This window comes from Lissotriton helveticus, chromosome 6 (genome assembly GCF_964261635.1).
Source record: "Lissotriton helveticus chromosome 6, aLisHel1.1, whole genome shotgun sequence".
Lineage (NCBI taxonomy): Eukaryota > Metazoa > Chordata > Amphibia > Caudata > Salamandridae > Lissotriton > Lissotriton helveticus.
In genome coordinates this window covers 1,643,481,790-1,643,495,221 of record NC_136067.1, presented here as the reverse complement: position 1 = coordinate 1,643,495,221, position 13,432 = coordinate 1,643,481,790, and the positions used below count along the sequence as shown (strand labels likewise).

At 48.5% G+C, this 13,432-nt stretch overlaps 1 protein-coding gene across 3 annotated transcripts in view; it reads left to right on the top strand.

Annotated features, from left to right (window-relative positions):
• Nucleotides 1–13,432, top strand: part of MTIF2 (mitochondrial translational initiation factor 2) — a 348,454-nt gene that overhangs the window by 90,572 nt on the left and 244,450 nt on the right. For all 3 annotated transcript variants that reach the window (XM_078649490.1, XM_078649492.1, XM_078649491.1), the window contains exon 4: nucleotides 8,592–8,763. In XM_078649490.1, the coding sequence (XP_078505616.1) occupies nucleotides 8,592–8,763 (172 nt within the window). The remainder of the gene's footprint in view (nucleotides 1–8,591; nucleotides 8,764–13,432) is intronic.

The following is a 13,432-nucleotide window of genomic DNA, read 5'->3' as shown; positions in this document are numbered from 1 at the left end:
GAACCTACACTGCTTTAAACCAGATAAAACGCTCACACATAACTGTGTTTATTGATTAAAAAATCTTGAAAAGCGTAGTAGTGAAGCGAAGCAAGTAGTGTAAAATTGGAAGGAGGGAGAATAAGGAAGTTCAGAACTTTGCAAACTGTATCACAATTTGAAATACAAAAATTTGAATCAGCTTATATACAGCCAAGGAGAAGCAAAATGTGCAATACGTTACCAGACATTCAAACAGGCTAACCAGATAGAAATTTAAGTGTTCCGCTTTCAGAGTCTGAGAAAAAGACCCTCGTAAGAGGATGAAAGATATGTTCACATGTTGATCAAGAAAGATGAAATCATGTACACAATGGCAGAATAATTTTGATAGAAGATTAGTCTACAGAAACTAACACCAAAATTTCTTTCTAGTTGTTGCCAGTTTTCAAAACACTGAAATATACATAAACAAAGGATCATCACCTTAGTGCACAGGCTACAACAACACAGCAACACAGCCCAAGATTGCCTTCGCACAGACACACTAATATATATATATATATATATATATAATATATATATATATAATATATATAATATATATATATATATATATATATAATCACCCACCCCCATATTTGACCGAATTTATCAAGGCACCCTCAACATTTCTAGGTGATCCTTTCAGTCTCCATTATGTCCCCATGCAACCGTCCAAATAATTACTCTAAATGTTGAACAATGGAACAGCAGACTAAAGCACTATTTAACTATTCCCAATCTTTTGACATTCAGAGCTAGGTCTGGGAGTAACGTTTAATATCTAGAAACCTCCAGACTTGCCCATACCGCTAACCAGGCCTACCTAGGGGACAGCTCAGAGAGAGTGGCCACCGCAAAAAGAAATGGTTCCATACTTTGGTTCCATCTTAGGCAGAGCCAGGTATTTGGTAAATAAGTGTAGCTAAAGCCAATAGGTCTCCATGCAGACGTATTGGCTTTCCTCTTTACCTATGTTGTGCAGCATCAGCAAAGAAAAAAGAAAAACAAAAACATGCTGTGTAAGCAGATGTCATCATATATGATTGTAGCGTGATGTTGAAGCCATCTTTGAGTGGTAATTAAAAAGAAATATAAAAGTGTACCAGGAGCTTTATTTAGGGATAGGTGTGGCCCAGCCGGAAATTGCAGCTGACAGGCCACCCAAAAAAAACCTGAAAGAAAAAAAAGATTGGGATTGTGAGGAAGGAGTAGCAACAGTGGAGGAGGAGAATGTTAGTTCCAACAAGTGAGGTATCAGTGTGGGGGGGGGGAGCAAAGGAGGTGGGTTGGAGTGTAAAATATAACAAGCATTTACAATGCAATGGTCTCGGCATTGTTAAAGTTAGAGCTATTGGCATTGCTCATGACATTATTTTTATTTATGTTTTTGTTTTTAAAACATATAAATAAATGGCATTGTCATTTACAATGCTTAATCTCTCGCAAATGCGAGACCTATTGCATTTGCACCCACACAGAGCCACACACACACAGAGAGCCAAACACACACACCCACACACACACCCACACACAGAGCCCCCCACACACACACACACACACAGAGCCCCCACACACACACACACAAAGAGCCCCCCCCCCCACACACACACACACAGAGCCCCACACACACACACACACAGAGCCCCCCCACACACACACACAGCCCCCCCACACACAGAGAGCCCCCCCACACACACAGAGCCCCCCCACACACACAGCCCCCCCCCACACACACACACAGATCCCCCCCTTTGCCTGAAAAAACTTCGTTTTGCATTTATTTTAATTGTACCTGACTAGGGATTCCTTTCACTCGTCCCCGCTCCCAGCGCAGCAGAGTCAGCGCTGACGCTTGGTGAGGCAGGGCTTCAGGAGGCCATATTGGGGGAAATCTGGGTTGGCGCTCGAGTTGTTGGTCGCCTCCCACCCGCCTCTTACCTGTATAAAGGCAAGCCCGTCCGCGACCGGACGGGGCCAGGGACCACAACCCCTGCCTATTTTGTCAGCCCTCATACAGGATATACCCCTAATGAACTACTTAGCTTGAGACCCGCGCCAAAAGGAGATTGTCACCATCTGTATCATCCTTTGAATGTGCCCTCTTATTGTCAACATTGCAATACCCTCCCAAGAAGCACTATAACCACTGAACACCGGCACTCTTTTAAGATGTATCTTTTAAATTGTAGGTCCTTGCCCAAGCATCAATCAGAAATAGCCCTATTGCTTGAAGATCATAATCCGGATGCAGTCTTTTTTACGGAGACATGGCTCACCTCGTCTTCTGCGCCTGACCTCATCCAAACATTACCACAGGGCTATCAAGTAGTCAGAACAGACCGCTCGTCAGGGAAGGGAGGAGGCTTAGCTATAGTATTTAAAGACAGGTTCACATGCATTTCCACCTCTATTGTGGGTTGTGAAAGTACCTCATTCAGTCTGGAACTGTCACCAAATTTAAATTTCTCCGGAGTACTGGTCTACCGTCCGCCTGGTTCGGTCAGACAATTCCTGGACTCTGTGCCCTCAGCAGTTGCAGATCTTGCCACCATCTCAGCCAACTTTACGTTGCTGGGCGACGTAAATATGCACTTTGAAGATATAACTGACCATGCTGCCCAAGAACTAATCGCTGGTCTATCTGCATTGCAGCTGACCCAACTGGTCCCTTCACCCACACATGTGAAAGGACATTTGCTGGACCCGGTGTTTTGCAACTGTCCGGACCTAGTGATAGAGCCCCCTATTGTACTTCCATGGACAGACCATCGACTTGTCCCGCTAACCTGGTATACCTCTAAATTGCCTGTGCTTTCTACAGGACTACGTGAAGCCCGAAACTGGCCCAAATTGTCTACAGACAAGTGGGTCCACGAACTCCAAGCCACTATGCCTTTCATTTCTACAGACCCGACGGCTGCCAATGACATTTTTAACAACTGGATAACCCAGTCATTGGACTCTATTCTTCCAGTGAAAACAACTCAGGCCAAAAGAGCTAGGATCTCTGCCCCTTGGTACACCACAGAGCTTAGGGAGATAAAAAGGAAGTGTAAAAGGCTGGAGAGGAAATGGCGTCTGGACTATACAGATCTAGACAAAGCTAAATATAGAAGTTCCATTAGGGAATATAAGCAGGAGATTAAGAACGCTCAATCTCTATATTATACAAAAAAGATAACTGATGCCAGATCCGACTCCAAGGAACTCTATAGAATAGTAAAAAGCCTCACAGTTCTTCCCCATCCCCCCATAAACAGTGACAATTTACAAGTCCGGTGCAATGAGCTGGCAGACTATTTTTTTAATAAAATAGATCTTATATACTCTGCTTTCCCAAATATTCAACCACATACTCCAGCAGTCATTTCCGGACAAGCCACAAATAGTGCGTCAGATAATATGCCACCAGTGCTGGACACATTTCCATTGCTGCGCTTGGACTTATTAGCCACATTGATGACCCAGGTAAAATCTGGCTCTCCAAGCGACCCTGCCCCTCCGAGCTTCCTAAGGACCGTCAGTCAAACCATCCTTCCGGTTGTACTACAGGTGCTCAATGCCTCTATTTCCACCAATATAGTTCCATCCAGGTGGAAAGAGGCTAGGGTAAAGGCACTTCCCAAAAAGCCCAATCTGAATAGTAACAACTTCAGCAATTATCGTCCAATCTCCCTGCTTCCATGGACTAGCATATTACTGGAAAAGTATATTAACAGCCTCCTGACCAATTTCCTGGAGAATAACAGCCTCCTTGACCCCTCGCAGACCGGCTTCCGTCCCAAGCATGGGACGGAGTCGGCCTTGCTGGCAGTCTTGGAGGAAACAAGGGGCATCTTGGATCGGGGAGGATCGGTGGCAGTCATCCTCCTCGATCTAAGTGCCGCTTTTGACACTGTAAATCATACCATCTTACTGCAGCGTCTCCGGGACATTGGGATCCAAGGAGGAGCGTTAGAATGGATCTGTTCATTCCTAACCAACAGAAACTTCCAAGTTTTTGAGGGTAATATCACCTCCACCAGCAGGCCCTTGGAGTGTGGCGTCCCGCAGGGTTCCTCACTCAGCCCGACACTGTTTAATGTCTATATGAGGCCGCTGGCTGGGATCGGCCGCCCTTATGGTATTAAGGTCGTGACCTATGCGAACGATACACAGCTGGTGGTCTCATTGGCGCGGGCTGGAAACCCTGCGGGCACAGTGGATCTGGTGGGCTGCTTGAGTGAAGTTAAGAGCTGGATGACCCTGTCTTGTCTCAAATTGAATGGGGACAAGACAGAGGTCATGCTGCTGGGCCACTCGGCGCCCACTGCCATCGACCAGATCTGGCCAGCCTGCTTGGGTACTGCCCCAGTCCCCAAGGAGTCCATCAAGAGCTTGGGTGTCTGGCTGGATAAGTCCTTGACATTCGACCACCAGGCGGTTGTACTATCTGCCACTTGTTTCGGCCTCATTAGAATGCTGAGGAGGATTTTACCTTTGCTACCTTTTGAGGTAAGACAAATAGTGGTTCAAGGATTGATCCTTTCCAGGCTGGACTTTGGAAACGCACTGTACCTTGGAGCCCCAGAACTCGCATTAAGAAAGCTGCAGGTGATTCAAAACTGTGCCGCCAGAACCCTGCTGCAGATTCCCCGCAGGACCTCTGTGAAACCCGGATTGGCAAGATTGCACTGGCTCCCGGTGAAAGACAGGATTAGTTTTAAATCTCTTTGTGTGGCACACCAATCGTTTTGGGACACTGGTCCAGTGATCAGTCGCCCTCTAATCACCCCTTACCTTCCCGGCAGACAGCTACGATCAACTAAGGCCTTACGTGCTGTTGTGCCAAGGGTAAACAGGTCTAGATCAGGAGGTCGCTCTTTTTCCCTGAATGCGGCCAAGTTATGGAATAGTCTACCTTTTCAGCTCCGATCCAATTCGAACCTTACTTCTTTTAGGAAACAGTTGAAAACTTTTTTGTTTAATAAATAGTTGTTTTCGTTCTGCTCACTATTTCAGCTGACAACACACGGTCAGTACTCAGCGCTTGGACGCCTCTGGGCAGCTATGTGCGCTTTACAAGACTCATTTTCATTTCATTCACACACACAGAGAGCCCCACACACACAGACACAGAGAGCCCCACACACACAGACGCAGAGAGCCCCACACACACAGACGCAGAGAGCCCCACACACACAGACGCAGAGAGCCCCACACACACAGACGCAGAGAGCCCCACAGACACAGAGAGCCCCACAGACACAGAGAGCCCCACACACACACAGACATAGAGAGCCCCACACACACACAGACACAGAGAGCCCCACACACACACAGACACAGAGAGCCCCCCACACACACACACAGACACAGAGCCCCACACACACACACAGAGCACCCCACTCACACACAGAGCCCCCCACACACACACAGAGCCCCCCCACACACACAGAGCCCCACAGACAGAGCCCCCCACACACACACAGAGCCCCACACACACACAGAGCCCCCCCACACACACACACTCAGAGACACACACACACACACACACACACACACACACACACACACACACACACAGACACCCACACAGAGAGCCACACACCGGGAACAGAGGCCAGAAAAAACGATCACAACGAGGGAACAGAGGCCAGAAAAAACTATCACAACGAGGGAACAGGGGCCAGAAAAAAACGATCACAACGAGGGAACAGGGGGCAGGAAAGCAAGCACAACGAGGGAACAGGGGGCAGGAAAGCAAGCAAAACGAGGGAACAGGGGGCAGGAAAGCAAGCACAACGAGGGAACAGGGGGCAGGAATACAAGCACAACGAGGTATAATTCTATTATTACACGTCCCTCGCAACGTCTACCTTCTCTGTTGACAAATGTCCCTAGCCCTTTACCATGGTGGCACACAGGTCGCGCCACTGTGCATGGTTTCTTTTTGAAAAGCGCACCGGGCCACTAAGAACTTTGAAATAACAGCGGCTTCATCCCCGAGACAGGGGCCGGTGGGGGGGGATCGATAACTGCTGAGGGAAGCAGGATGGTGACAGCGAGGCAGGTGCCGGTGGAGCACCCCCTTACGGTGGCCGCCAGTCAGCTGGTCCCCGCGAGCGAGCGGGCGGGCAGCAGGCGGAGGGAGGCTGCGGGGTGCCGGTTGAGCTCAGGGCAGAGGGGCGAGGATGTTCCAGCAGCTTAGCCTTTTTCCAGGATGCTCGGTGATGCCGCGGCCGACGTGTTTGCTGCCGCCGCTGTGACGCAACAGGGGGCCCGCCTCTGTACTGTAGACGAGGCTCTGCGGCACGCTCCCTGTGGCGGCGGTCGCTGCTGACGCGGACGGGGCTCGAGCGCGAGCCTGGCTCAGAACCAAGCGCAAGCCGGGTTCAGAACAGAGCGCGAGCTGGGTTCAGAACAGAGCGCGAGCCGGGTCAGAACCGCGCTCGAGCCGGGTTCAGAACCTAGCGCGGATGCTCAATCAACCCACAGGTTTTAGATGGCAGCAAAGAGGCCATGAATTAACACACTTGCGTAACGTCAGAATTATACCAGAAGAGTCCACTGTATTGCTATGGATACCCATACTATGCGAAAAAGTACCACCAATATGCGATGCCCGACATTTTACCAGACTTTGAATGCCCCCTCCTTTTTGGATTGGGGGGGCATGGTTTTGTTTAGAGAAAGAAATGAAAAAAACACGCCCCTCAATCCGAAAAGGACGGGGATTACAGCGAAAAGAGATCGTCACAGAGACCTCTTCTCCAATGGCTGGCTGCCATTTAGGAGGTCAGCTAATGGAGAAGAGGGGCGGGTTTAAGCCTCGCTACTCTGAGACATAAGATCTCGCAAGCGAGACTGCGCATGCGCCGCCTACGCTAGCCGAGACCTAAAAAAAAGAAAAAGGATGTGAGCAACAGACCACAAGTAGAACACAGGACATTTGAGTGGAGAAGCTGCACACAGGAAGAGAGTAAGTAAACATATACACTTGCACTGAATGCTCAAAGAAAAAGGTTTGCTGAAAGTAAGCAGTGGGAGGATACAAGTTATACAATGAAAAGGATGGTAAAGAACCTAAGCTCCGGGAAGGGGCAAAGTCAAGAAGAGGAAGGAAAGTCCTCAAATAAGAAGCAGTAAATTAGCTTGGCAAGAAAACCAACCAAGGGTAATCAAGGACCTAACCAAAGCCCACAATAAATATCACTACTGTCCATAATAGATCTTCAGCAATAGTTAGCTAATAACATCTTTGTTCTGGAATAATAAATCCAGTGTAATATCTTGAATTGGATTAACCGAAAGCTTCTCTAATGTCAACTCTTCATTTCCCCCAAATCATTTTCCCATGACATTTTCAGCATAATGAGTGTTGTTGTTTAGAGTTTTATAATCCTGGAGATCACCTTTGGCATTCTTCATTTTGTAAGTAGTCTGTTCTCCTCGGGCATGTAGCTTGGGAGGTCCTGTCCAGTGAAGCATATTTCCCCAAAGTGTGATTTCAATTTGTGTACCTGTTTGATTTGAGTAAATGACATCATGGCCCCAGACCTACAAATGTCTCTCAATCTAGAAATACCTACCACTTCCCATTTCTGTAAAGCCATTTAAATCCTTGTCCTCCTGCATGGAGTGCGCCACCCGCCACTGGATGCCGCAGAACATTTTCTTTTCTAATCAATCTCTATCTCAAAACCTTTAGAACACATTACTGTTTTTATATTACTGCACATTGTGCTTTCCCTAAAACATTGCTCCTCCTACTTCTCAACGCAACCTGATTTTGCACTTGTAAGAGTTATGATGAATCTATCTGCACCATCCATGCTTTATAATTAGTTCATCCTCCTCACATGTGAAGGTACCAGTTTCCTACACAGTTACAATTTTGGTTGTCTAGTCGTTAAGCCGAACATCCGAGCATGTGCAGCGACATGGACCCTCTATAAACACTCCATCTGAGCTCGGCGAAATTATATAGGGTTGGCTTCAATGTCGGCACCTGCAATGAGTTCACCAAGGTTGAGGCTTTTGATGTTTTCCACCTACCCGCTGGTTAGTGGAGGAGCCCACGAGATCCCCCGAGAAGTGGAGGCATGGGGCTATTTCTAGCTGTGATCTGCAGGGGCAATACCGCCATATTAAAATTGGGTGACCAAAAACCTTTACCTATTTTTATATGGTGGGAGTTTGGCAGGCATTTGTCAGAGGCAGTAATACAGACATCTGATTGGTGGTGGGTGGCGATAACATTTGTAGAGAGGCCAATGCCATTCTGTGTCAACGTTAAAATCGCGGCCAAATTCCTGTGATAGATTTTATAATCTATATTGTTCCACACACAGATATCCTAATTCTTGAATAGATTTGAAGTTCCACTTACTCGTCACATCATGTGTTTAGTTTGTTACAACATAGTGATTATTGTGGAAACAGCCGATTTGCACCACCGAGTGCCCCTAACCAAGACACAATTCTGACATTATCTTTCCAGAACAAGCCAAGAAGTATTTTGTGACTTTCACAGTTTGATTTTCGAAGAGTGTGTAATAGGATGTTCTGTGCTTTTTTTCAATCAGATCATGTGTATGAAGCCTTGCTCCACACAACCCTCGACCTTGACGCACTGGAACCACATTCTGTTTTAGATGACGTTTGGATCAAAGAGGCTATTAAAAAATCTGGAATGAAATTTAAATGGGCAAAACTAAAAGAAGAAAAAATCAGGGAAAATAAGGATGCTGTGAAAAGGTACATATGGCTGCTGTGATTGATTTTGAAAAGCTTGGCATACACACTCACCCCTTTCTGTGTGTTTTTTCTGAATTTCACTTTTTACTTGCTAAATTCTGTTTCCTTTCCATCATATACAGCTTAGAATTTCTTCTATGCTCCGTTACACTGCAGAGGACAAATTAGCTGTGGGTGATGCAGAGGCCGATTGGTACTTTACTGCGCAGAAAACATTGGATTTCCCCAGAGAGATTTTAGCCCCAAAAGTGACAATAGGTTTGAAGTACACCATAATCGGTCCCTTTTAAGAGTCCGTTACATTCTGTAAAATACAGTTACACGTACATGATTTAGACAACAAAGGTTTCGCTGAAACAGATGTCTGGTTAGTACTTGAGTTAACTGTTTGGGAGAGGAGTTTTGAAACATCATGTCCAAGAATGTGGAAAACATTGAATAAGTGAGAAGTTTAAATAATTTTAAGCAAAATATGCTGGGAAGGACGTTCAGTTAAAGGAGGTGCCCAGCGGACTTCCCTGGAATGAAGACCAAGACAGAGCAGATAATCATATATATGACTGAGAATTGAGTTTAAAGGGCAGCAGGTGGGTGCTGGTGATCGTGGTGTTCTGTGTATAGTCATAATCTAGTGAATAGTCCCGCCCATGTGCGTGGACCCCGGAGTAATCAAAAATAATCTCTTAAGTTGTCTTCTTTGCAGTCCTGCATAGACACTTAAGAGAAAATTAAAGACAATAATGCAGCCTGTACCTACAAGGCTACACTGTCCAGCACTTCAACTAGAAATGCCAAGGATATTTTACCAACATCACATTTACCATAGTGTGTCAAGTTCCATCCATAGAGAAACTTCCCCTTCACAAAAACCTTGGAATGATAGAGAGGAAGGGATGGACAGACAAGTCTCCATAGGCTGCCATTATGTGTCTAAAAAAGGGATACCGTACCTTTTAAGGAACTCTCCAGAGACCCTCGGTATCCCAGCATGCACAGCCAAGTCCTTTTACTTTCAGTTCTTTTTTCCGGCTCCTGCTAGCAGGACCCTGGAGCATTGAGCTCTCCCTTTTTGGGTTTAATTCTAATTTTTTGACACTTTTCAAGTGTTGAGTGTTTCACTCGACGTCTACCTACTCTTTCTTCCATTTGCTGGGGTTTTTTGCCAGTTTTTTGCCACCTTTTCTGTCGAAAATGCCTGCATTGTTCGACAGATGCCCTGAGTGTGCCAGAAAGAAGGCCAAATCGGACGTCCACAGAGTGTGTATCCTCTGCCTCCCTTCATCCCGTGTTCCTGAAGATTGTGAAATCCATCAGTCCTTTTACAAGAGGACCAGGAGAGAGAGGGAGAAGATCCGGCTCCAAGGCCTGGAGCTGAGGAAACTTCAGGATCAAGGTGGGTCTGGGCATGGGAGGGCTGGATCTGAGTCCTCTGCCCGTGCTGCGGCCTCTGGGGGGCTCCCCAGTCAAGAGAAGGCCAGGAAACGGCACATTTTTCCATCGACGACGATGGCCTCGGCGTCGAGAGGGTTGACCACTGCGTGCTCCCCATCGACCCAGGGCTTTGGGTCGAAGTGGCGTCGCCGTTTGACGTCGAGGGGGCTGACGTCGAGACCTCGGACGAGGTCGACGACGAGAACTACATCAACGTCAAGGAGTCATCGACGTCGTGATGGTTCCAGGCACCGGCGCTCGCCGTCGAGGTGACACCGCCGCTCGCCGTCGAGGTCTACTCGGCGTTCGACGTCGAGGAGCAGGTACTCGACGTCGAGGAAAAGGAGATCGCCGTCAAGGGATGTGTCGACGTCAAGGCATTCGACGTCGAAGGAGAGGTCAACGTCTAGAAAGGAGAAGTCAACCTCTGGGAGGCGATCCACGGCAAGGACGGCATCCCCGGGCTCGGTGGTCAGCCTGTTCTCTGCTTCCACGAGCCCCCGGTTGCGGCGGCACCGGCGTTCGTCTAGTAGAAGATCCGCTTCTAGGACTTTGTTGCGAAGACCTGCAAAGAAGAGGAGAGTGGTTAGATCTTCCGACTCGGAGTACTCTCAAATCTACTCCCCTTCTTGGCCAAGGTCGCCTACGCCTCCTACGTTGCCGCAGAAGAGTCCCACTCCTCCACCGCTTTCTCCACTTCGAGGACTCCTCCTCCTCCTCTTCCGACGACTCCTCCGCCTCCACTTCCTCCTCATCATCCTCCGCCTCCTCCACCACGGCCTCCTCCAAGGTCCGTCTCGCTGGCGCGCTTCCCTTCACCACCTAAGGGGACGCCACAGCCGAAGACTCCGGATCTTCCTCCACAGCGTCCACCCCCGACCAGGCCAGTGGATCGTCCACGACCTCGGAGGTCCAGATCACGATCCAGGTCGGGATCTAGGCGAAGACGCCGTTCTAGGAGTGACCGTCATTCATCTACAAGGTCCCGGCGGCGTCACAGACGAGATCGGTCGAGATTCAGTCATACGGATTCGTCCAGTGCTCGGGGGTATTCGCCCACTCTGTCAGATTCACCCCACACGAGAGTGTCGCCAGTGGACGACATTGTGTTGTTTCAAGAGGTGTTATTGCGAGGGGCGGCGAAGCTGGGTATTACCCTGACGGTGCCCACGCCTTCTACGTCAGTGATCTTCGAGACCCTCCATAAGCGGCAGCTGTCACGACCCCTGTTGCCCTTGGTGCCGGGGCTGGAGGAACCGGCGATGGAACTTTTCCTGACGCTGGCGTCAACAAGATCCGCCCCCTCCAGGCTGCAGAGGAAATACAGACCTCCAGACTCTGATCCGGCGTTTCTCAGATCGGACCCGGTCCCAGATTCGGTGATCGTTACGGCCGCCAGGAAACAACACGCTACTGCTCCATCTTCCACGGTAACCCCTGATAAAGAGAGAAAGCAGATGGATTCGGCGGGTCGTAAGGTCTGCGGTACGGCTGCTACGTTTATGAAAGCCGCTAGTGCCACGGCTCTCCTGGGGCGATACGACCGATCGTTGTGGGATTCCCTACAGCAGTTTCTGGAGCATCTCCCTAGGGACAAGAGGGAGGACTTTCAGGAGATCATCAACGAGGGCATGATGGTGTCCAATCAAGTGATCAGTGCGGCGGCGGATTCCTCGCTCTTGGCTGCCCATGGCTACTGTAATTAATCAACAGGGAGGGATGAGGAATCACTATGTCCTTTTCTTTCCCCTGGGTAAGAACTGCAATTAATCAAAAATTGAAAAAGGACACTTGTAACACTTCTCGACCGTTGGTTAGGAAAAGTGATTAGAATACCCTCAAAAACTCAATGTTGTTAGGAGTGCGGTATATATGTTTCATCCGCCCCACATTGAAGTCATGGCAGTTATCATCGGGTGTTCCAATTTGTGTTAGTTGCCAGCCTCAACCAGAGGCACCTCTGGTCTCAAGTGCAGTGTCATAGATAGAGGATTTTTCCCCTCAAAAAGTTGTAAAACCAAATTTTATGAAAAAAGGAAAAAATTGTTAAAAAGGGGAAAAAAACACCCAGATTTTTAATGAGGGGTGAGTTTCCGCTGGTGTAAAATATGTTGATACTTAGGAAGATCGAGTTACTGGATCTCGTGGTATTATAAAAAGATTGTCGACATGTTTCAGCTCCTTAGGCCCGAGGGGTCTGTGGAGCTTTCGTCAGGACTAACATACATAAATTGTTACTCACACGACTTGTGCAGTATTTTTCGAAATGGTCGTTTTTGCCGGGGGCAGAGTCAGCACCAGTCCGAGGAGAATACACCACGCGGCTCTGTTCTAAATTTAGCGGAACCCCTGACGAAGAATCGAGCTCTACCAATACAGAATTCGTGAGAGCTGATTTTTCAAAACGAATGACAAAAATACGACCATTTCGAAAAATACTGCACAAGTCGTGTGAGTAACAATTTATGTATGTTAGTCCTGACGAAAGCTCCACAGACCCCTCGGGCCTAAGGAGCTGAAACATGTCGACAATCGCAGAGGCCCAGCAGAGGGTCGCCAACCTGCCGTTCTCTGGAGCGATATTGTTTGGAAAACACGCTGATGAGGAGATGGCCCGCATGAAGGCGGAGGCTGAAACCCTGACGGCCGTCGGGTTAGAGAAGACGAAGGAGCAGAAGAAGACTTTCCGGCCCTTCCAGAGGCTTTTTGGTGCCCAGGGCAGAGGGCAAGGTCGTCAAACTGGCCAGCAGCAACATCAGCTGTAGCAGTACCAGAGGCGGCCTTTCCAGAAGCGACAGAGGGGCAGAGGCGGCCAGCAGTCCTCCTCGACGCCCAAAGGCCCGACCGGGTCTAGGCCCTGAGGTGCTACTTCCCCCTCGTCCGTTACCCGCTCCGGTGGGGGGAAGCATCCAACATTACTTGGCAGAGTGGAGAAGAATTACTCAGGAAAGTGGGTGCTGAATATTGTTTGCAATGGATACAGTCTTCGTTTCACCAGCCCGCCTCCAGCAATTCCACCGGTTTGCTCGCAGTTCTGACTGCGCGAGCTCCAGGCGGAGGCCGATACCCTGTTAAGAAAAAGGGCGATAGAAGATGTCCCTCTGTCTAAAAGGGGAAAGGGCCTGTACTCACGTTTCTTCCTGGTACAGAAGAAGGACAAGAACGAGTTCAGGCCCATTCTGGATTTGCGACAAGCAAACAAATGGATTCGCAGGGAAAAGTTTTGCATGCTGTCTTT